This window comes from Hylobates moloch, unplaced genomic scaffold (assembly GCF_009828535.3).
Source record: "Hylobates moloch isolate HMO894 unplaced genomic scaffold, HMol_V3 SCAFFOLD_1, whole genome shotgun sequence".
Taxonomy (NCBI): Eukaryota; Metazoa; Chordata; class Mammalia; order Primates; family Hylobatidae; genus Hylobates; species Hylobates moloch.
Window position 1 is genome coordinate 165,224,380 of NW_026652276.1, and position 25,705 is coordinate 165,250,084.

At 35.7% G+C, this 25,705-nt stretch overlaps 1 protein-coding gene and 1 long non-coding RNA gene across 9 annotated transcripts in view; one reads left to right on the plus strand and one right to left on the minus strand.

The window, feature by feature from the left end:
* Positions 1-25,705, minus strand: part of PPP1R9A (protein phosphatase 1 regulatory subunit 9A) — a 399,467-nt gene that overhangs the window by 119,401 nt on the left and 254,361 nt on the right. For all 7 annotated transcript variants that reach the window (XM_058424523.1, XM_058424521.1, XM_058424525.1 and 4 more), the window contains exon 5: positions 19,464-19,568. In XM_058424523.1, coding sequence (XP_058280506.1) covers positions 19,464-19,568 — 105 coding nt within the window. The remainder of the gene's footprint in view (positions 1-19,463; positions 19,569-25,705) is intronic.
* LOC116814080 (uncharacterized) overlaps positions 1-25,705 on the plus strand; it is a 179,290-nt gene that overhangs the window by 35,973 nt on the left and 117,612 nt on the right. Inside the window, exons 2-3 of one of the 2 annotated variants that reach the window (XR_004371169.2) lie at positions 3,178-3,216; positions 4,628-4,769. This is a non-coding gene — a long non-coding RNA (uncharacterized LOC116814080). The remainder of the gene's footprint in view (positions 1-3,177; positions 3,217-4,627; positions 4,770-25,705) is intronic. The other variant, XR_009208787.1, reaches the window with a different exon arrangement.

A 25,705-nucleotide genomic window follows, 5' to 3' on the forward strand; every position in this document is an offset into this window, starting at 1 on the left:
TGATTTGTGTATATTAATTTTGTATCCAGAAACTTTGCTGAATTCTTTTATCAGTTCTAGGAGCTTTCTGGAGGAGTCTTTAGGGTTTTTGAAGTAAATGATCATATTATCAGCAAACAGTGACACTTTGACTTCCTCTTTATGGATTTGGATGCCCTTTATTTCTCCTCTCTGATTGCCCTGGCTAGGACTTCCAGTACTATGTTGAAGGGGAGTGGTGAGAGTGGGCATCCTTGTCTTGTTCCAGTTCTCAGAGGGAATGCTTTCAACTTCTCCCCATTGAGTATTATGATGGCTGTGGGTTTGTCATAGATGGCTTTTATTACATTGAGTTATGTCCCTTGTATGCCAGTGTTGCTGGGAGTTTTAATTATAAAGGAATGCTGGAGTCTGTTGAATGCTTTTTCTGCATCTTATCGAGATGATCTTGTAATTTTCATTTTTAATTCTGTTTATGTAGTGTATCACATCTATTCACTTATGTATGTTAAACCATCCCTGCATCCCTAGTATGAAACCCACTTGATCATGGTGGATTGCCTTTTTGATATGCTGTTGGATTTGGATAGCTAGTATTTTGTTAAGGATTTTGGCATCTATGTTCATTAGAGATATTGGTCTGCAGTGTTCTTTTTTGGTTATGTCCTTTTCTGGTTTTGATATTAGGGTGATGCCAGCTTCATAGAATGATTTAGGGAGGGTTCCCTCTTTCTCTATCTGGAATTGTGTCAATAGGATTGGAACCAATTCTTCTTTGAATGTCTGACAGAATTCTGCTGTGAATCTGTCTAGTCCTGACATTTCTTTGTTGGTAATTTTTAAATTACCATTTCAATCTCGCTGCTTGTTATTGGAGTGTTCAGGGTATCTAATTCTTCCTGATTTAAGCTAGGAGGGTTGTATCTTACAAGGAATTTATCCATCTCTTCTAGGTTTTCTAGTGTATGCACATAAAGTTTTTCATAGTAGCCTTGAATGATGTTTTGTATTTCTGTGGTGTCAGTTATAATAGCTCCCGTTTTGTTTCTTATTGAGGTTATTTGGATTTTCTCTCTTCTTTTCTTGGTTAATGTTGCTAATGGTCTATCAATTTTATTTATCTTTTCAAAGAACCAACTTTTCATTTATCTTTTGTATTTTTTTCTGTTTCAATTTCATTTAGTTCTGCTCTGATCTTGGTTATTTCCTTTCTTTTGCTGGGTTTGGGTTTGGTTTGTTCTTGTTTCTCTAGTTCCCTGAGGTGTGACCTTAGATTATCAGTTTGTGCTCTTTCAGTCTTTTTGATGTAGGTGTTTAGGGCCATGAACTCTCCTCTTAGCACCACCTTTGCTGCATTCCAGAAGTTTTGATAAGTTGTGTCACTATTGTCATTCAGTTTGAAGAATTTTTAAATTTTCATCTTGATTTCATTTTTGACCCAATGATCATTCAGGAGCAGGTTATTTAATTTCCATGTATTTGCATGGTTTTGAAGGTTTATTTTGGAGTTGATTTCCAGCTTTATTACACTGTGGTCAGAAAGAGTGCTTGACATAATTTCAATTTTCTTAAATTTATTGAGGCTCATTTTGTGGTCTATCACCTGGTCTATCTTGGAGAAAGTTCCACACACTGTTGAATAGAATGTATATTCTGTGGCTTTGGATGGAATGTTCTGTATATATCTGTTAAGTCTATTTGTTCCAAGGTATAGTTTAAATCCATTGTTTCTTTGTTGACTTTCAGTCTTGATGACCTGTCTAGTGCTGTCAGTGGAGTGCTGAAGTCCCCCACTATTATTGTGTTGTTGTCTATCTCATTTCTTAGGTCTAGTAGTAATTGTTTTATAAATTTGGGAACTCCACTTTTAGGTGTGCGGATCCCAAATATGTTTAGGATTGTGATATTTTCCTGTTGGACAAAGCTTTTTACCATTATGTAATGTCCCTCTTTGTCTTTTTTTAATTGCTGTTGCTTTAAAGTTTTGTCTCATATAAGAACAGCTACTCCTTCTCACTTTTGGTGTCCATTCGCATGAAATGCCTTTTTCTGCTTCTTTAAGTTTATGTGAGTCTTTATGTGTTAGGTGAGTCTCTTGAAGGCAGCAGAGAGTTGGTTGGTGAATTCTTACCCATTCTGCTGTTCTGTTTCTTTTAAGTGGAGCATTTAGGCCATTTACATTCAATGTTAGTATTGAGATGTGTGAGGTACCATTCCATACATCATGCTATTTGTTGCCTGTGTACCCTGGTTTTTGTTTGTTTTTTAACTTGTATTTTTGTTTTATTGGTCCTGTGAGATTTATGCTTTAATGACATTTTGTTTTGATGCATTTCCATGATTTGTTTCGAGATTTAGAGCTTCTTTTAGCAGTTCTTGTAGTGGTGGCTTGTTAGTGCTGAATTCTCTCAGCATTTGTTTGTCTGAAAAAGATTGTATCTTTCCTTCATATTTGATGCTTAGTTTCACTGGATACAAAATTCTCGGGTGATCATTGTTTTGTTTCAGGAGGCTCAAGATTGGGCCCCAGTCCCTTCTAGCTTGTAGGGTTTCTGCTGAGAAGTCTGCCATTAATCTGATAGGTTTTGCCTTACAGGTTACCTGGTGCTTTTGTCTCACAGCTCTTAAGATTCTTTCCTTCATCTTAACTTTACTTAACCTGATGACAATGCGCCTAGGTGATAATCTTTTTGCAATGAATTTCCCAGGTGTTCTTTCTGTTTCTTGTATTTTGATGTCTAGGTCTCTAGCAAGGCCTGGGAAGTTTTCCTCAATTATTCCCCCAAATATGTTGTCCAAACGTTTAGATTTGTCTTCTTCCTCAGGAACGCTGATTATTCTTAGGTTTGGTGGATTAACATAATCCCAGACTTCTTGGAGGCTTTGTTCATATTTTCTTATTCTTCTTTCTTTGTCTTTGTTGGATTGGGTTAATTCAAAGACCTTATCTTCAAGCTCTGAATTTCTTTCTTCTGCTTGTTCAATTCTATTGCTGAGATTTTCCAGAGCACTTTGCATTTCTATAAGTGTGTCCAGTGTTTTGTGAAGTTTTGGGGTTTTTTTATTTATACTATCTATTTCATTGAATATTCCTTCACTTCGTGCATCGTTTTTTTTTTTTAATTTCCTTGCACTAGGCTTTGCCTTTCTCTGGTGGCTCCCTGATTAGCTTAATAACTAATCTGAATTCTTTTTCAGGTAAATCAGGGATTTCTTCTTGGTTTGGATCCACTGTTGGTGAGCTACTGTGATTTTTTTTCCTGGGGGGAGCGGCGGTGTTAAAGAGCCTTGTTTTGTCATATTACCAGAGTTGGTTTTCTGGTTCCTTCTCATTTGGGTAGCCTCTGTCAGAGGAAAGGTCTAAGGCTGAAGGCTGTTGTTCAGATTCTTTTGTGTCATGGGTGCTCCCTTGATGTAGTACTCTCCCTCTTTTCCTACAGATATGGCTTCCTGACAGTGAAGTTGTAGTTACTGTTATCTCTCTTCTGGATCTAGCCACCTAGCAAATCCACTAGGCTCTGGGCTGGTACTGGGGGTTGTGTGCACAGAGTCCTGTGATGTGAACCGTCTATGGGTCTCTCAGCCATGGATACCAGCAAAATATCTGGAGTGTCTCCTGGGTCCTGCAGGAGAAATCTGCTTCTTTCTGAGGGTCTGTGGGTCCTCTCGGGTTTTCTGATTATTCCTGCAGTCGTTATGAAGCTAAAATTCACGATGAGAGCCTACACATGCTGCTCTGTCTGTCCAAGTCAGAGCTTCAATCTAGTCCTGCCTCCTGTCGGCCATGATCCCAGCCTATATTTTCTTTTATGTATTTTAACCTTTTCCAAAAAAGATAAATATTTAAGACCCTCAGATTATTTTCTATTGTTATAATTCCTAGAAAATTATGACCATCAGAAGTTATATGTTTCCCTGTCAAAGTCATTAAATCCATATGCTAGGGATAAAAGTAAAATGAATGCCTAGTTATTGATCATGGGTAGCAGATACTTTCTTAAAAGCATTTAAAGTTTAATGTGAATGACACTGAAGAGCAAACATATAAATCATTGAAAATTTCTTCAAATTGAAACAAAATCTCTGTCTTATATCAAACTTTGCCAAATTGCTGACAGTACTAGAATGATTGTCTGGAGTTGAAAAAAAAAAAACTAATCCTTTTTCCAGAGTTCACTCTTTCAAATGCTTTATAATTATTACCATGTCTTTTAAGTTTTTTTTTTTAAGGCAAAGGGTTATAGAATATTTTAACTTTTATATACAGAAGGAAAACAGTTATACCTCTCACCATCCTGGTCAATCTTTCCTAAATAGTCTCAAGTTTTTCAGGATTAAGTTGGTTATGCAACATAAATTAAATTATATTGTGGTATAGCATTAATCTATTTGCCCATCATCTGTCTGCCTGACCAACCATCCCTCCACATCCATCCATCCATCCATCCATCCATCCATCCATCCAACCATCCATCCATCCAACTAGTTATTGATCCCTACTATGATAGGCTGCCTCTAACATAGACCCAAGTGATCCTTCACTCCTTATATTTAAGTCTGAATGTAATTATCTACCCTTGCATGTAGGCTGCACATATTAACTCACTTTTATCAAATAAAATACAGAGCTGACAGGATGTCATTTCAGATTTTAGGTTTAAAAAGATGGCAGATTCCAACTTGGGCACTCTCTTGTATGACTCTTTGGAGAAGACAGTTTTCATGTTGTGAGAGGCCTGGCAGAAGGGCCCAAATGAGTTCGCTGGGAAGTGGATCACAGAAACCATGAGGTAATAAAAGTTAGTTGTTTCAGGTCACTGAATTTTATAGTAATATGTTATACAACAATAGCTACACCAACTATGCCAGTGGTCAACAAGACAGGCAAGGTCGTGTTTATAGGTGTAGACTCAAGAAACATGAGTTTTCAAAAATTATTTTGCAAACTCATGTTTGATAAAAAAATTAGATGCAAAAAATTATACAGAAAATATTATTTTCTGGTAAAAAGTCAATAATAATATTTTAAAAATAAAAGTACACAGCACCATAAAATCTAGAGATTGCTAATGAAATTCACATTGATTACATCTGCCTTTGTTAAACAGATACAACCCTTTTCACATCACTATCAACAACAATCAATTTGTATGGTGCTTTTCAAGTTAACAATAGCTATTATCTCACATTTTAAAATTCAGTTTTACTGAGTTCAATCTATATACGTTAAAGTTGATCAAATTTAAGTTGTATAATCTGAGGAGTTTTGATAAATGCATACATAGCTGTGTAATAAACACAGTAATCACAATATAGAACATTTTCATCACCTCAAAAATGGTCTTTCCTTCTTGTTTGCAGAAAATTCCCTCCCGTCATTTGTGATTCTGAGCAATCATAGATCTGCTATTACCACAGTTTTGTATTTTCCAGAATTTTATACAAATGTATTCAAGCAGTATACAGGCTATTGGCTTCTGGCTTCTTTTACTTAGTATAATGGTTTTGAGAGTCATACACGGTATTGAAAGGATTGGTAGTTTGTTCCTTCATATCACTGAGAAATATTTCACTATATGGGATATAATACAATTTGTATAACCATTTATCAGTTAATGAACACCTGAGTTGTTTCCAGTTTTTAGTTATGAAAAAGCTGCTATGAATATGCAAGTATGAGTCTTTATATAAATATATGTTTTTATTGTTCTTGAGTAAATAGCTAGGTGTGGAATTGCTGGCTGGTACAAGTGTATGCCTAACTTTGTAAAAACCTACCAGACTGTTCTGCAAAGTGGTTGTGCTATTTTGCATTCCGATCAGCAAATAAATGTGAACCTCAGTCCATATGCTTGTCAATGCATAGTGGTATCACTCTTTTTATTTTCAGCCTTTTTAACAGGTGTACAGTAGAACCTCATTGCGGATTTAATTTACCTGCCCCTAATAATTAACAACGTTAAACAGCATTTCATGTTTAATGGTATATCTCCTTTGGTGAACTGTCTCTTTAAGTGATTTATATATTTTAATAGGATTTGCACATTTAAAAACTCCATTATATAGTGGTTACAATAATCTTATTGAATTACGAAGAGTTCTTTATCAGAAAATTGTTTTACAGATATTCATTCTGTGGCTTGTTTTTCCATTTTCTTAAGGGTATTTTGTAACAAATGTTTTAAATTTTGATGCAGTTTATCATTATTTCCTTTTACACTTTTTGCTTTTGTGCCCTAAAAAAATTTTTAAATTGTTAAATTACATTAAAAATTGTTTTTCATTCATTTAGAGGGTATATATGCAGATTTGTTACATGGATATATTGCGTAGTGGTGGGGTTTGAGCTTCTAGCATACTCATCACCTTAACAATGAACATTGTGCCCAACAGGTAATTTTTCAACATTTATCCTCCTCCAGTCCTCCTCTTTTAGAGTCCCCAGTGTATATTACCTACAGCGTTGCCCTCTGTATGTCCATGGATACCCATGTTTAGCTCCCATTTATATACGAGAATATGAGGTATTTGGTTTTCTATTCCTGAGTTATTTCACTAAATCTAAAATTACAAAGATTTTTGCCTGTTTTCTAGAAATCTTAGTGTTCTAGCTGCTGCAATTAGGGTTGTGATCAGTTCTAAGTTAATTTTTATATATACTGTGAGATGAAGGTCAAGGCATTTTTTGGTTTGTTTTTTGCTTTCATTTTGTTTTCAATGAGACTATTTAATTTTTTCAGCTCCATTTGTTGAGTTAACTATAATTTCCTCCACTGAATTACCTTGGTACCTTTATAAAAAAAAATCAATTCTTTATATCTGCGCAGGTCTGTACTGCAAATTTCTATTCTGATCCATTAATCTATATTACTATTCTTATACCTCAACCGGATTGCCTTGATTAGTGATGCTTTCAGGCAAGGAAAGTCCTCCAAATTTTTTTCTTAACAATAACATCAAATCATGAGTGAACTCCCATTCACAATTGCTTCAAAGAGAATAAAATACCTAGGAATCCAACTTACAAGGGATGTGAAGGACCTCTTCAAGGAGAACTACAAACCACTGCTCAATGAAATAAAAGAAGATACAAACAAATGGAAGAACATTCCATGCTCATGGGTTGGAAGAATCAATATCATGAAAATGGCCATACTGCCCAAGGTAATTTATAGATTCAATGCCATCCCCATCAAGCTACCAATGACTTTCTTCACAGAATTGGAAAAAACTACTTTAAACTTCATATGGAACCAAAAAAGAGCCCGCATCGCCAAGTCAATCCTAACCCAAAAGAATAAAGCTGGAGGCATCACACTACCTGACTTCAAACTATACTACAAGGCTACAGTAACCAAAACAGCATGATACTGGTACCACAACAGAGACATAGATCAATGAAACAGAACAGAGCCCTCAGAAATGATGCCGCATATCTACAACTATTTGATCTTTGACAAACCTGACAAAAACAAGAAATGGGGAAAGGATTCCCTATTTAATAAATGGTGCTGGGAAAACTGGCTAGCCATATGTAGAAAGCTGAAACTGGATCCCTTCCTTACACCTTATACAAAAATTAATTCAAGATGGATTAAAGACTTACATGTTAGACCTAAAACCATTAAAATCCTACAAGAAAACCTAGGCAATATCATTCAGGACATAGGCGTGGGCGCAAGGACTTCATGTCTAAAACACCAAAAGCAATGGCAACAAAAGCCAAAATTGACAAATGGGATCTCATTAAACTAAAGAGCTTCTGCACAGCAAAAGAAACTACCATCAGAGTGAACAGGCAACCTACAGAATGGGAGAAAATTTTTGCAACCTACTCATCTGACAAAGGGCTAATATCCAGAATCTACAACGAACTCAAACAAATTTACAAGAAAAAAACAACCCCATCAAAAAGTGGGCGAAGGGCATGAACAGACACTTCTCAAAAGAAGACATTTATGCAGCCAGAAAACACATGAAAAAATGCTCATCATCACTGGCCATCAGAGAAATACAAATCAAAACCACAATGAGATACCATCTCACACCAGTTAGAATGGCCATCATTAAAAAGTCAGGAAACAACAGGTGCTAGAGAGGATGTGGAGAAATAGGAACACTTTTACACTGTTGGTGGGACTGTAAACTAGTTCAACCATTGTGGAAGTCAGTGTGGTGATTCCTCAGGGATCCAGAACTAGAAATACCATTTGACCCAGCCATCCCATTACTGGGTATAGACCCAAAGGAGTATAAATCATGCTGCTATAAAGACACATGCACATGTATGTTTATTGTGGCACTATTCACAATAGCAAAGAGTTGGAACCAACCCAAATGTCCAACAACGATAGACTGGATTAAGAAAATGTGGCACATATACACCATGGAATACTATGCAGCCATAAAAAATGATGAGTTCATGTCCTTTGTAGGGACATGGATGAAACTGGAAAACATCATTCTCAGTAAACTATCGCAAGGACAAAAAACCAAACACCGCATGTTCTCACTCATAGGTGGGAATTAAACAATGAGAACTCATGGACACAGGAAGGGGAACATCACACTCTGGGGACTGTTGTAAGGTGGGGGGAGGGGGGAGGGACAGCATTAGGAGATATACCTAATGCTAAATGACGAGTTAATGGGTGCAGCAAAACAACATGGCACATGGATACATATGTAACAAACCTGCACATTGTGCACATGTACCCTAAAACCTAAAGTATAATAATAAAAATAAATAAATAAATAAAATAAAAAATAAAAATAAATAACATCTACAAAATAATCTTCAAAATTTTTAGTAAGTTTATGTTTAATCTACAGACTAATTTAGGGAAAATTGAAATCTTAACAATATTGAGTATTATAATACATTGAACATGGTCTACTTCTTCCCTCATTTAAGTTGTCTTTACATTCTGTCAGCAATATTTTGTTGTTTTAAGTGTGGAAATCTGCAATATATTGTTAGATCTACCTTTAAGTATTTAATATTTTGGACACTGTCATCAATGTTATTTTGAATCTGAATTTTCAATTATTCATGTTGATAGTATATAGACTCTGATTTTGGCACATCAACTTCATCTTCTGTAACATGATTGGACAACTTCATCTTCTGTAACATGATTGGACTCAGTTATCAGTTCAAGTAGCATCTTTTGTAGATACTTTAGGATTTTCTTCATAGTCATCTGTGTATAAATGATCACGTTGCCTGTGAATAAAGAGTTTTACTTCCTCCTTTTCATTCTATGGGCTTTCCGTTAGTTATTGCATTGTTATTTGCATTGTTATTTGCATTAGTTATTTGCATTGTTCTTAATACCAAGAGAAAAGTGTTAGGTCTTTCACCATTAAGAATTGTAGTCTTCACTAAGATCCTATTTATCTCATTGAGGAAGTTCCCTTCTATTTCAAGTTTCCTGAGAGCTTTTTTAAAACATCTACATCTGTTGAGAAGAACAAATGACTTTTACCTTAATCCTATCAGTATGAAAAATTCCATGGGTTGATTTATAAACATTAAATCAACCATACATTCAAACAATAAGTGTCACCTGGCTATTGGATTTATAATCCCATTTGGATTTCTGTATCTACATTCATGAGGAATATTGGTTTGTGATAGTTTGTATTTTAATGCCTTTTAAAAATTATACTATCATAGCAACATTGGCTTCATAAAAGTAGTTGAGAAGTATACCATCTTCTATGTTCTGAAAGAGTATATGTTGAGTTGGTATTATTTATCCATCTAATGCTTGCTAAGATTCACCAGTGAAACAAACAATTTTCTTTTTAAGAGGATCTTAAATCTAAACTCATCTTCATGTATACACATAAACAATTTTTTCTTGAGTGAACTTTGGTAATTTTTCATAGCACTGTCTTCCAAAAAATTTAAACCATTTAGTCTAACTTGTTGTATTCACTGGCATAAAGTTCTTCATAATATTGGTTAATCCTTAAAATATCTGTGGAATATGTAATTACACCTTCTCATTCTAACTTGTCTTTGTTCTTTTTATATCAAACAAGTCTGACTAAAGATTTACTAACTTTATTTATGTTTTCAAAACTGACTTTTAAAATTTATTTTGTCTAGTATCAATATAACCACACCAGTGCTCTTTTGATTAATGATAGCATGATCATTTTTTTCTATCCTGTTACTTTTAACCTATTTGAGACTTACTTTCTAAAAATCTAATATGACAATCTCTGCCTTTAAATTGGTCATTAGACCATTTACATTTAAGAAATTCCTGATAAGTTTGGGTTTAAAGCTACCATTGTGCTGTTAGTTTTCTATACATCTCTTCACTTTTTGTTCCCCTGTGCTCTTTTTCTTTCTTTTTTGCATTTTTTGGATAAAGTACTTTTATAATTATGTTTTATCCTTGTTGTATAACTCTTTATTGGTATAACTCTTTGCTGGGGTTTCTTCAGTGTTTATTTATGTCTTATAGCATACCTCTTCAATTTATTTCAGTCTGTCTCCAAGTAGTATAATACTACTTCATGCACAGCATAATCACCTTACAAAAGTATACTTCCATATTGTCACAAAAGCCAACATGCTGTTGTTCTAAATTTTACTTCTCGATGTTATAAATCTCAAACAACACAGTTATGTCCTTTGTTTTAAAAAGTTAATAATCCTTTAAATAATTTTTTAAAAAATGAAGTAGCCTATATTTACCCACATAATTTCTATTTCTTTTCATTTCCTGGTGTAAGTCTAGAATTTCATTTTATATTATTTACATTATTAAAGACTTCCCTTAACATTTCTTATAATAGCATTCTCCAGGTAATGAATTGTTTTAGCTTCTGTATAGAAGAAAGTCTTCATTTCATCTTCAATTTTGAAAGCTATTTTCTTGAGGATAAAATTCCAATTTTTCTTTCAAAACTTTTAAATTATTATTCACTTTCCTTGGTGATATATTATTTCTATTGCAAAGTCTACTGTATTCTTATCTTTGGTTCACTGTACACAATATGTCTTTCTTCTCAGAATGCTTTTATAATTTTCTTCTTTACTACTGATTTCAAGTATTTTGATTATGATGTCTCTTCATGTAGTTTTCCTCATATTCCTTCTGTTTGGGATTTCTTAAATGTCTTGGATCTGTGATATTATAAATCTTAAAAATTTCATCAAATCTGAAAAATTTTCAGCCATTATCTCTTCAGTTATCTTTTCTAGCACCTCTCTCATTCCAATCTGAGATTCCAAAAGTGTATATTAGTAGTTTATAATTATGCCACAGCCTCTTGAAGTTCTGTTCATCCTTTCCTGTCTTTTATTTCTGTGTTTAAATTTTGATACTTTCTATTGTAGTATGTCTTAAAATTAACTAATTTTTTCTTCTGCATATTTGAATCTGTTATCCCATCCAATGTACATTTCATAACACATATGTTTCATTTTAGAAGTTGGAGTGGAACCTCCTTTTTATCTTTTCCGTATCTACTTATCATACTCAGCCCTTTTGCTACCTTATTGTATTTTTGAAATCTAATTATAATAACTATTTTAATGTTTTCATCTACTGCTTTTATTTCTAACATTGCTGTATCTGTTTCAATTAATTTTTCCACTGATTGTGGCTCATATTTTCCTCATTCTTTGCAAGCCCAGAAATTGTTGATTGCATGCCAGATATAAAGATATTTTTTGTAATACAATAAGTATTCTTGAGTATTCCTCTGGGACAATTAAAGTACTAAAAAACAAACCTTTTTGAGGCTTGCCTTTAAGGCTTTTGAATGTGGGATCAGAGCTACATTTAGTTTGAGGGTAAGTTCTATTAATTTTTAAAATTTTTTATTGATATAAACATTTGTACATATTTATGGGATAAAAGTGACATTTTCTTACATGCTATACTGTATAATGACCAAATAAGGGTATCTGGAGTGTTCATTACCTCTACTATTTATCATTTCTATGTGCTGGGAACATTTCAAGTGCTCTGTTCTAGCTATTTTGTAATATACATACATTGTTATTAACTTTCTGCTACTGAACATTAAATCTTATTCCTTCTAAGGACTGTATTTTTGTACATTTTAACCAACCTCTCTTCATCCACCCACCCACACCCCCACACTCTTCCCAGCCTCTGGTAACTATCATTCTACTCTCTACCTCTATAAGATCAACATTTTTAGCTCCTATATAGGACTAAGAACATGTCATAGTTGTCTTTCTGTGTCTGGCTTATTTCAGTTAACATAATGACCTCCAGTTCCCATCCATGTTGCTACAAATGACATGATTTCACCTTTTTTATGGCAAAATAGTATTTCACTGTGTATATATACCATTTAAAAAAATCCATTCATCCTTTGATGGACACTTAGGTAGGTTGATTCCATATCACTGCTATTGTGAATAGTGCTGCAATAAACACTGAGATGCTGCCATCTCTTTGATATACTGATTTCTTTTCTTTAAATAAACAGTAGCAGGACTGCTGGATCATTTGGTAGTTCTATTTTTAGTTTTTTGAGAAGTCTCCTTACTGTTTCCCCTAATGACTATATTAACTTATATCCCCAGCAGTGGTGTGTAAGAGTTCCTTTTTCTCCACATCCTTGTCAGCATCTGTTACCTTTTGTCTCTTTAATAACAGCCATTCTAATTGGGGTAAGCGGATATCTTAGTATAGTTTTATTTTGCATTTCTCTGATGATTAGTGATGTTGAGCACCTTCGCACATATCAGTCATTTCTATGTCTTATTTTGAGAAATGTCTATTTGTATCCTTTGCCCACTTTTTAATGAGACGATTTTTGTCTTTTTACTGTTGCTTTGAGTTCTTTTAATATTCTAGGTATCAGAATCTTGTTGAATAAATAGTTTATAAATATTTTCTCCCATTCAACAGGCTATCTCTTCACTCTGTTGTTTCCTTTGCTGTGCAGAAGTCTTTTAGATTAATATAGTCCCATTTATCTATTTTTTTATTATTGCCTGTGCTTCTGAGGTCTTAGCCATAAAGTAGTTGCCTAGACTAATGTCCTGAAGTGTTTCCTCTATGCTTCCTTCTAGTTGTTTTGCAGATGTGGGGCTTACATTTCAGTCTTTAATCCATATTGAGTTGATTTTTATATATAGTGAGGGATAAGGGTCCGGTTTCATTCTCCTGCAAATAGATAAGCAATTTTCCCAGCACGATTTATTGAAGAGGGTGCCCTTTCCCCAGTGTATGTTCTTGGTGTCTTCGTCAAAAATCAGTTGGCCATAAAGGTGTGAATTTGTTTCTGAGTCCTCCATTCTGTTTTATTGGTCTATGTTTCTGTTTTTATACCAATATCTTGCTGTTCTGGTTACTAAAGCCTTGTGATACATTTTGAAGTCAGGTAATGTGATGCCTCCAACTTTGTTCTTTTTGCACAGAATCACTTTGGTATTTGAGCCCTATTTGGTTTCTTACACATTTTAGGATTTTTTTTTCTATTTCTGTGAAAAATGACATTGATATTTAGACAGCGATTGTACTGAATCAGTAGACTGCTCTGGGGAGTGTGGTCATTTTAACAATGTTAATTCTTCTAATCCATGAGCATGGGCTCTTTGTTTTGTTTGTGTCTTCTTCAATTTCTTTCATCAGTGTTTGTAGTTTTCCTTGTGGAGGTCTTTCATCTCCTTGGTTAAATTTATTCCTAGGTATTTTTTTTTAACTATTGTAAATTTGGTTGTCTTCTTGTGTTCTTTCTCAGCTAGTTCATTATTTTTGTATAGAAAAAGCACTTATTTTCTGTATGCTGATTTTGTAACCTGTGACTAACTTTACTGAATTTGTTTTATCAGATCTAAGAGTTTTCTGGTGGAGTCTTCAAATTTTTCTAGATATAAGATCACATCATCTGAAAAGAGGGACTGTTTGACATTCTCTTTTCTTATTCAGATGCCTTTTATTTCTTTCTCTTGCCTGATTACTCTGGCTAGGACTTCCAGTACTATGTTGAATAGGAATGGTGAAAGTGGGCATTCTTGTCTTGTTCCAGCTCTTAGAGAAAAGGCTTTCAGCTTTTCCCCACTCAATACAATGTTAGCTGTGAGTCTGTCATATGTGGCCTTTATTATGTTGAGGTATTGATATGGTTTGGCTGTGTACCCACCCAAATCTCATCTTCAATTGTTACTCCCACAATTCCCACATGTCATGGGAGGAACCTGGTGGGAAGTGATTGAATTATGGGGACAGGTCTTTCCTGCACTGTTCTTGTGATAATGAATGGGTCTCATGAGATAAGACGGTTTTAAAAATGGGAGTTTCCCTACATAAGCTCTCTCTCTTTGCCTGCAGTCATCCATGTAAGATGTGACTCGCTCCTCCTTGCCTTCCACCATGATTGTGAGGCCTCCCCAGCCACATGGAACTGTAAGTTGACTAAATCTCTTTTGTAAAATGCCCAGTCTCAGGTATGTCTTTATCAGCAGCGTGAAAATGGACTAATACAGGTTTTTTCCTTCTATGCATGCTTTGTTGAGGGTTTTCGTCATGAAGGGATACTGAGTTTTATCAAATGTTTTTTCTGCATCTACTGAGATGATCAGATGGTTTTTGTCCTTCATTCTGTTGATGTGATGTAGCATATTTTATTGATTTGCCTATGTTGAGCCATTCTTGTATCCCTGGGATAAATCCCACTTAATCATGGTGTATTATCTTTTTGATGTACTGTTGGACTTGGTTTGCTAGTATTTCGCTGAGGATTTTTGCCTCTGTGTTCATTGGGAACATTGGCCTGCAGTTTTCCTTTTGGTTGTGTCCTTATCTCCTTTTGGTATCAGGGTAATGCTTGCCTCATAGAAAGAATCAGAGAGAAGTCCCTCTGCTTCAATTTTTTGGAATAGTTTGAGGAGAATTGGTGTTAGTTCTTGTTTGAAAGTTTGCTAGAATTTGGCATTTAAGCCATCCGGTCCTGGACTTTTCTTTGTTGGGAGAATTTTTATTACTGATTCAATCTTGTTACTCATTATTGGTCTGTTCCAGTTTTCTATTTCTTCCTGATTCAATCTTGGTAGTCTACATATATGTATCCAGAAATTTATCCAGTTTGTCTAAGTTTTCTAGTTTGTTTAACTTGCTTTATTTTTAACAGTTCTTCCTTTAGCTTATCTATCTTCTCATAAATTTTACTTATATACAGCAAAAAGCAGCTAGTGACACTTTCAACAATGGCTTGAAATCTTATGAGTTAAATGTCCCAGTCAATATTCTACTTTCCATATTACTAGAGGTAAGTTTTGTTAAATTTTCTGTTATTACATAATGAAGATCCTCTTTCTTCTAATTTTCTTGTTTTTTTGGAAATGGAGTTTCACTCTTGTTGCTCAGGCTGGAGTGCAATGGCGCATCTCGGCTTACTGCAACCTCTGCCTCCCAGGTTCAAGTGATTCTCCTGCCTCAGCCTCCCAAGTAGCTGGGATTACAGGCATGTTCCACCACGCCTGGCTAAGTTTGTATATTTTTAGTAGAGACAGGGTTTTACCACGTTGGCCAGGCTGGTCTCGAACTCCTGACCTCAGATGATCCACCTGCCTCGGCTTCCCAAAATGCTGGGATTCCAGGCATGAGCCACCTCGCCTGGCCCAATCTTCAATAACATTTATAGCTTTCTTCTTTAAGCCCTCACCAGCCTCCTCCTCACAGACCATCAGTTTTCTCCCAGCAATCACTGTAAGATCTCTTTGGCTTTTACTAATACTCTCCTCATAGTCCTTCCAGCCTCACTAACAGTCCAGTCCCAAAGCTACTCCCACATTTTCAGTTTTTGTTCAACTGCAGCCCACATTCAGGTACCAAAATATGTGTAAGTTGTAGCTACTGATACAAATTACCCCAAAACTTATAAACAGTTACTATCTTCCATAGTTTCTGTGAGTCAAGAATTCAAGGAAGGCTTGTCTGTTCAATTGTGGCTTGGTGATTCTCACAAAATTCAACCAGTTGTTAGCTGAAGCTGCAGGCATCTGAACGCTTTACTAAGGCTGGAAGATCTTCAAAGGTGCCTCCCCACATGGCTGGTTAAGTTAGTGCTGGCTGCTGGTAGGCCCAACGTCTTCCCTGTGTGGGCATCTTCAAAAGGGTATTTGAAAGCATTCTTGATATGGCAGCTACATTTCCCTAAAATTGGTGATCCGAATGAGCAGGGTAAAAGCCACAGTGCCTTTTATAACCTAGCCTCAAAAGTCACAGATCATTACTTTCATATTCAAATTATCATACAGACTAGACAGGAATCGATACAGTAGAAAACCCAAAAGAGAGTCAATAACCAGGCGGAGAGGATCAGAAGAGGATCAGTAAATGAATGCTATGTAGAAAACATGGTAATTGAGATAGAGTGAATTGGAGTTTGGACAACATAAATATGAGAAAAGCTCATTCATTGAAGAATTAATATTTGAACTGAGACTTGATAAGGTGGAAGCAGCCAATCGTACGTCATGTGATAAGGAGTTTTTTGGGGAAGGGGGCAAAGCAGGAAAGTGGAGCAGAAGACAGGGAATGGCACAAATAAAGGATAATACTTAGAGTATATTAAATTTGATGTTCCTTTTAGAATGCCATATGAAGATGTCAAGTAGGAAGCTGGATATACTATTCTTAAGCTCCGGGCAGAGAGAATGGAGCTAGAAATAAGAACAGAAAATAGAGAATAAAGCATGGAACAGTTAAAATAGGCCATGCCTGGAAAAAAAAATGGTAATCTGGAAGAGAAAATTAAAGAAACTCTTATAACATACTAGCAAAAATTCAAACAGATGGAGATCCTGAGAGAAAATAAGATTCTAGAGGATATGCCCAGAAAATCTAAGCGCTATTTAATACTGGTTTGAGAAGAGAGGCCAAAGACAATGCAGAAGAAATAAAGCAAATAACCAAAGCATAATAGAAACTTTCCGAAATCCAAGTCTTCAGATTGAATCCCAAGCAGAATTTCCCAAAACCAAATAAACAAACACAGATCTAGTTACAGTGTGATAAAAATTACAAAAACCCAATTATAAGAGAAAAAAATCCAAAAGAAGGGGTAACAAAGTAAATACTATAAAGAATTACAAATCATATTAACATGAAACTTTTCATTACCAATTGTAAATATTAATAGACAATGGAGGTAAATGGAAATTAAAGCAATCAGATTCCACTATAAACCTGTTTGAATAGTCAAAATCCAAAACACTGACAACAAATGCTGGCAAGGATGTGGAGCAATAGGAACTCTCACTCATTGCTGACAGGAATACAAAATGGTATAGCCAGTTTGAAGATGGGTTGGTGGTTTCTTACAAAACTAAACATACACTTACCACATGATATAGCAATTATGCTCCATGCTTGGTATTTACCCAGTAGAGTAGAAAACTTATGTCCACACAAAAACCTGGACATGGGGCCAGGCGCAGTGGCTCACACCTGTGATCCTAGCACTTTGGGAGGCTAAGGTGGGCGGATTACCTGAGGTCAGGAGTTCAAGACCAGCCTGGCAACAGGGCAAAACCCCGTCTCTACTAAAAATACAAAATTAGCTGGATGTGGTGGCGGATGGCTGTAATCCAGGTACTTGCGAGGCTGAGGCAGGAGAATTGCTTGAACCCAGGAGGCAGAGATCGCAGTGAGCTGAGATTGCGCCACTGCACTCCAGCCTGCGTGACAGAGCAAGACTCTGTCTCAAAAAACAACAACAAAACAAAACAAAACAAAAAAAACCCTGCACGTGGAAGTTTATACAGGCTGAGCATCCCACATCAAAATATCTGAAATCCAAAATGTTCAGAACACTCAAAACTTTTTGACCACTGACATGACACTCAAAGGAAATATTCATTGGAGCATTTCAGACTTTGAATTTTCACATTAGGGAGGCTCAACTACTAAGTATATAATGCAAATATTTTAATATGCCAAAAAAAAATCTGAAATCGGAAACACTTCTGGTTCCAAGCATTTAACATAAGGGATACTCAACCTGTACTAGAGTTAAGCAGAATAAGGTCAATTTCTTTTTCCATGATAGCCCTTCATTTACTTGAAAACTGTAATTATGTCCTTCCATGAGAGTAATGATGAACAGAGCAGTCTGAGGAAGTGAGAATGTGAAATCAGACAGACCAGTTAAGAAGACATTTGAAGACTTTTGAAATTTGTACAAGGCTGAAAATAATAACACAAGATTATACAGTCAACGGAGGGGAAAAAAGGGATGGCTATGGCTTCATGTAACTACAAATTCTTTTCCAACTGAGAAATGTTCGTATGAGTTGAATGTATATCTTACCTATTTCATTTTAAAATTTACTTTAAAGTCTAATGGACAGCTTCAAAACCAAGTTCTATACTGACACGGGAAAGTGCTGTCTTAAGAACACATAGTGATCTTCAAAAAGACAATCACATTTACTGAATGGACCCACCCACACAACTCAGAGAGCACCACACAGTTTTGCAATTATTTTACATACTTTTCTCAGGACTGTGGATATTCTAGAAACATCAACATAGCGCCCACAGAAGTAGTTTAGGTAATATTCCTTAAGGCATCCCTTTAGCATTAGAGGATGATTTAAAGTTGAAAAAGCCTAAAGTCTAAAACTTAAATTCGTGCTTTGGCAAAATAAAACATACTCCAATAATATCCTAATGTTACTGTTTATATAGCAATGTTAACTCATTAATATTTTCAGAATAAATAGAAGTTTCATTTTGATAATGAGAACACCCAACCATTTTCATCATTACACATACTAAATAATGTTTCCTTAATGTTTCTTACACAAGATGTATGGAAAAGTGTATGATATAAGCAATACTGAAGATAAATAAGTAACCTATAAGCAAAAAAAGACTTGATTTCAAACCTTGACTTCAACTAGCTCTAAATTGCTTTCTTACTTGTTTTCCAATATACAATATTCACAATCCCAAGGTTGAATATAAATTTCAAGGTCCCAAAAAAAATGCACCCTAAGTGCATTAAGTTGGAAAAGTTATAATTCATCAAACATTGGTCATGGCTGATTCCTTAAAATAATATATACATTTAAAAAATATACTTATCTTTATTCAACCTGACTGTCTAAAAAACACACAACATTGAATATATGTATAATCATTTCAAGTATTGTATAACTGTTTTCCTTAAAAATATTTGGGACCTAATTCATATTTATTGAGGTTATAACTAGAAATTATATCTTCCTGGAAATCACAGTATTTTAGAAAGATACGAAGACAAGCACACATACAAATACTATGATTTGTAATTTTAAATTCCATTTTCACGAACTAATTATAATAAAGGTGAAAATATTTAAAACTAAAAGCAAAGTTTTACTATTCAGGTAAAATTGTCATTGTAATTACATTTATTTGCAGGTTAAACTATAGAAAATTAAAATTCAGCTAAAGTAACAACATGGTGTATGTTAGAAGGCACGAATTTACCTGACATTGCCCTTGGTGTTTCTGAGAACAGTTGCTGCAAAATTCTGTGTCACACCCACCAAGCTGATTCCATCCACTTCCACAATCTGGTCATTGACTTGTATTCTTCAGAAAGAGGAAAAAATTACCCACAATTAATTTATGTAATAATCATTTCCAACAAATCAGTTGACAAAATATGTGATTTTTAGGATACTCTTTTGATCCAAAATCTATGTTTTACATACAGTCAGTCTTGCTTTCTGTTATCAGTGGGTTCCACATTTGTGGATTCAACAAATTGTGGATATAAAATATTTTGAAAAAATAGAAAAAGTAATACAATAAAAAGTACAAATTAAAAAACTTAACTACACAGCATTTGCATTGTATTACATATTAGAAGTACTCCAGAGACAATTTAAACTATTTGAAAGATGTGCACAGGTTATATGCAAATACTATCTCTATACTATACTGTAAGAGACTTGAGCATTCGCAGATTTTGGTATGCACTGAGGTCTTACAAAGAATCACCTGTGGATTCCCAGGGATGACTATAGAAGCTCTAGATCTTAGTCAAATACTTAATGTTTTTTTTTTATCTTTTTTTTTTATTATTATACTTTAGGTTTTAGGGTACATGTGCACAATGTGCAGGTTTGTTACATATGTATCCATGTGCCGTGTTGGTTTGCTGCACCCATTAACTTGTCATTTAGCATTAGGTATATCTCCTAATGCTGTCCCTCCCCCGTCCCCCCAACCCACAACAGTCCCCGGAGTGTGATGTTCCCCTTCCTGTGTCCATGAGTTCTCATTGTTCGGTTCCCACCTATGAGTGAGAACATGCGATGTTTGGTTTTTTGTCCTTGCAATAGTTTACTGAGAATGATGTTTTCCAGTTTCATCCATGTCCCTACAAAGGACATGAACTCATCATTTTTTATGGCTGCATAGTATTCCATGGTGTATATGTGCCACATTTTCTTAATCCAGTCTATCGTTGTTGGACATTTGGGTTGGTTCCAACTCTTTGCTATTGTGAATAGTGCCGCAACAAACATACGTGTGCATGTGTCTTTATAGCAGCATGATTTATAGTCCTTTGGGTCTATACCCAGTAATGGGATGGCTGGGTCAAATGGTATTTCTAGTTCTAGATCCCTGATGAATCACCACACTGACTTCCACAATGGTTGAACTAGTTTACAGTCTCACCAACAGTGTAAAAGTGTTCCTATTTCCCCACATCCTCTCCAGCACCTGTTGTTTCCTGACTTTTTAATGATTGCCATTCTAACTGGTGTGAGATGGTATCTCATTGTGGTTTTGATTTGCATTTCTCTGATGGCCAGTGATGATGAGCATTTTGTCATGTGTTTTTTGGCTGCATAAATGTCTTCTTTTGAGAAGTGTCTGTTCATGTCCTTCGCCCACTTTTTGATGGGGTTGTTTATTTTTTTCTTGTAAATTTGTTTGAGTTCATTGTAGATTCTGGATATTAGCCCTTTGTCAGATGAGTAGGTTGCAAAAATTTTCTCCCATTCTGTAGGTTGCCTGTTCACTCTGATGGTAGTTTCTTTTGCTGTGCAGAAGCTCTTTAGTTTAATTAGATCCCATTTGTCAATTTTGGCTTTTGTTGCCATTGCTTTTGGTGTTTTAGACATGAAGTCCTTGCGCCCATGCCTATGTCCTGAATGGTACTGCCTAGGCTTTCTTCTAGGGTTTTTATGGTTTTAGGTCTAACATGTAAGTCTTTAATCCATCTTGAATTAATTTTTGTGCAGAGCTGAGTTCAATTCCTGGATATCTTTGTTAACTTTCTGTCTCGTTGATCTGTCTAATGTTGATAGTGGGGTGTTAAAATCTCCCATTATTATTGTGTAGGAGTTTAAGTCCCTTTATGTTTTAAAAAGACTATTTCCATTAAAAACTGGGCAAAAGACACAAACAGACATTTCTCAAAAGAAGACATACAAATGGCCAACAAACATAAAAAATGCTCCACTTCACTAATCATCAGAGAAATGCAAATCAAAACTGCAGTGAGTTACCATCTCACACAAGTCAGAATGGCTATTACTAAAAAGTTAAAAAAAAAAAAAAAAAAAAAAAAAAACAGATGCTGGGGAGAATGTGGAGAAGAGGGAATGCTTATCCACTACTGGAAGGAATATAAATTAGTTCAGCCACTGTGGAAAGCAGTTTAAAGATTTCTCAAAGAACTTAAAGTAGAGCTACCATGTGATCCAGTAATCCCATTACTGGGTATATATTCAAAAGAAAACAAACCTTTCTACCAAAATGATACATGCATGTTCACTGCAGCACTGTTCACAACAGCAAAGACATGGAATCAACCTAAATGTCCACAAATGGTGGATGAGATAAAGAAATTGTGGTAGATATACACTATGGAATACTATGTAGCCATAAAAAAGAATGAAATCATGCCCTTTACAGCAACACAGATACATCTGGAGGCCATTAACCTAAGCAAACTAACACAGGAACAGAAAACCAAATACCGCACATTCTCACTTATAAGTGTAAGTTAAACATTGGGAACTCATGGACATAAAGATGGCAACAATAGAAACTGGGGACTACTAGAGGGGAAAGGAAGAGAGGGAAGCAAGGGCTGAAAAACGAAATATTGGGTGCCATGCCTGGTACCCAGGTGACAGGATCATTCATATCCCAAACCTCAGCCTCACACAAGATACTCAGGTAACAAATCTGCACATGTACCCCCTGAATCAAAAATACAAGTTGAAAAAAAAAAAAATAAAGACTGTTTTAAAGGATAGAAACAAGTAATACTAAATGGAGACATTCAGTTTACCAAACATCCATATTCCTATCACAAAAATTGATAACTGCAAATGACATATTTACATATTTATATCATTTTTGTCCTTAATAACTGTGCATAAAACCTAGGATCCAGATGAAATATGCTTTGGGCCTAATACCTAGTCTCACAACACATCTATCTTCCCTAAGGAAAAACTTAACCAGGAATTACAGGGAATTCTTCCTATTCAAGGTATATACTTCAAATATGTAATGCTCATTCATGTGCATCTGTATACTTACATATACATACAAGTGTTTGTGTGTGTGTTCATACTTATGTTTATGAGCAGTGTATGTATTGATACTGTTTGTTGTATAATACTTTTACATTTCTATATATATTTTGTATAAATCATTTTTATTCTTCATAATGAAATACTTCAAACATAAGAAATGTAGTCAAATAGATAATAAACTTTTATGTACCCAATACCCACCTTTATAAAATCCTAGCATTGTGCTATATTTGAGTCATATTTTTTCTTTCTTTTTTTTTTGTTTTTTTTTGTTTTGAGACAGTGTCTCCCTCTGTCACCCAGGCTGGAGTGCAGTGGTGTGATGTCGGCACACTACAACCTCCGCCTCCCGGGTTCAAGAGATTCTCCTGCCTCAGCCTCCTGAGTAGCTGGGATTACAGGCGTGCATCACCAAGCCCAGCTAATGTTTTTTGTATTTTTAGTAGAGATGGGGTTTCATCATGTTGGTCAGGCTGGTCTTGAACTCCTGACCTTGTGATCTTCCCACCTTGGCCTCCCAAAATGCTGGGATAACAGGTGTGAGCCACCACGGTCAGCCTGAGTAATATTTTTTCTAAAGAAACACATTACAGAAAAGTTGAAGCCCATTTATTATTTGTCTCTAGTTTTATTCCCTTCATTGCTTATACAGAGGTAATCACCATACTAATTAGATGACGGGTTGACAGGTATAGCAAACTACCATGGCACATGTATACCTATGTAACAAACCTGTGCGTTCTGCACATGTACCCCAGAACTTAAAGTATAATACTACTACTAATAATAAAAGAATAAAGTGTTTGACCTTTCTGTGGATTTTTTGAAACAGGATCTATATATATGCATGAATAGGCATAATTTACATACAATCGTTTATTTTCAAAAAATTATGACGTATACCTCTCTTTCTGCAACTTAGTTTGCTTCATTCAGCATTACATTTGAGATTTAACCATGACTATTATAACTGTAATTCTACCTAATTTATTTTAACAACTATATAGTATCATCTTTTATCAATATGCCAAAATGTATTTACTCATTTTGCAGCTGGACATTGTGTTGTTTTCCATTTTAGCTATAATAAAATATTGCTGTAATAGTCAACTTCATACATGCCTCCTTATGCACATGAATGAGTTTTCTCCAGGATATATACCCAGAAATAAAATTCCTGAGTCAAAGAAAAGAATATAAGCATTTTCAATTTTATTAGACATTAACAAATCTCCATGCCCTCAGGAATACTTGGTATGCTCAGATCCTTTAAGTACTGCCAATTATACAGGTGTAAAAAGATATTACAATGTGATTTCAATTGCATTTCCCTGATTACTAGTGTGGGTAAACATTTTTTCATATGTCTGTAAGTCACCTGTCTACTTCCACAAATTGTCAAGTCATTTCTTTTACCCATTTGTTACACTGTTGTGGTTGGTTTGAGTGACTTTTCTTATTAACTTAAATGAGATGTCTTTACATATCTTGTATATTAATATTTCCTTAAACATATTGCAAATACTTTCACCCTATCTGTACCTTGTCTTTTTATATATCTTTGAAACATTGTGGGTTAGAGGAAAATAATTTTCTAAAGTATATCCACATTTGTAAGTAGGTATTTTTTTGTGTTTTGTTTAAGAAGTACTTTTCTGCCCAAAGTTTATAAAAAGATTCTATATTTTCTTCCTTTTTTTGGGAGGTGGGGGATGGGGTCTCACTATGTTGCCTTGGCTGCTCTCAAACTCCTCGTCTCAAGTGATCCTCCTGCCTTGGCCTCCCAAAGTGCTAGGATCACAGCTGTGAGCCACTGCTTTGGGCCTATGTTTTCTTCAAAATGCATTAACATTCTGATTTTCTGTATTTAGGTAGTTATCCACCTGGAAATTTTCTAAAATTATATGTGTTGGCAATCTAATTTTATTTTTTTTCAAATGTATACGCAACTGGCCAAACAACATTTAATAGAATCCATTTTCCCCCCAGAGTTAAGCAGTGCAATATATGTCAAGTTTTCAAATGTGCATCATAATGTTTGTAGGTTCCCTATAGGTTCTACTTATCTCTTTGTTTATCCTTGCATCAATGCTACATTGTCTTAGCTAATAAAGCTTTATAACTAGTTTTCGCATTTCATAGGGCAATTCTCCTAAAATGGTTCATTTTCTTCAAATTTGTCTGAGTCATTCTTGATCCTTTGCTCTTTCCAATTAGTTTTGGGCTTATTTACCAAGTAATATGAAAATATTTGTTGGAGTTTTAATGAAATCATACTGATTTTAAAGATTCCCTTGGGGAGAACTGACAACTTTATCATACTGACTTTTCCCTTCAAAGAAAATGTGAGTGTTACCATAAGCACCCCTGGGTAACAGTGGCATAAATCACATTTTGAACCCAAATATTAAGAAAAGTTATTCAAAGCTTGGAAATAAGGTCAAAAGTAGGGCAACATATTCTTTCAATGTCATACGAATGCATTAACAGATCCACATAAGGATAATTAAGGGAAATGTACTTATTTGATTCACTGTTTACTACTGATTAAAGATCCTAGTTATAGCAGCAGCCACTCCAGACGGCCTGCTGCTGCCATCACACCAACTGCAGCAGGGAGGTGCCACCGAGGATACATGCTCCATGGAGCTCAAGGCAGCAGGGGACAAGCGTAAGCCCTTCTCCTTCTGAGGTGGGGTGGGAACTCCCCGGGTGCAGCTGCAGCTGCCCAAATCGCAGCTGCAGACCTGGGCCTCTGGCTCCACGAAGGAGGCAGGAGCCTCACCCTCCTGGGAAGGGCTGCAGGTGCCCGAGCTGTGGCTGCAGAATGGAGCTTCCCTGTACTTTTGGGGGACCAGGAGCGGGCAGGAGCCCCACTCCCCTAGGGTCACAGCAGCAGCCCATATTGCGGCTGCAGACCCAGGTATCCCTGTACTCTGGGGGGAGGGGGTGGAGGTGAGAAGGCCCCCCTGCCCCTGCAGGCTCAGAAGTGCCTGCTCCCACTGTTTGGCTTCTCCCTGCTGTGGGCACCTGCTCCCATCTTGGAGCAAATCGGGGTCAAGCCCATGTGCCATGAACAGCAGGGGGAGGCAGACAGACACCTGGGCAGAAGGGGGCAGATTCCTGAGGGAAGGCCTGAAGCCTGGGGTCAGGACTGCCAGTCCT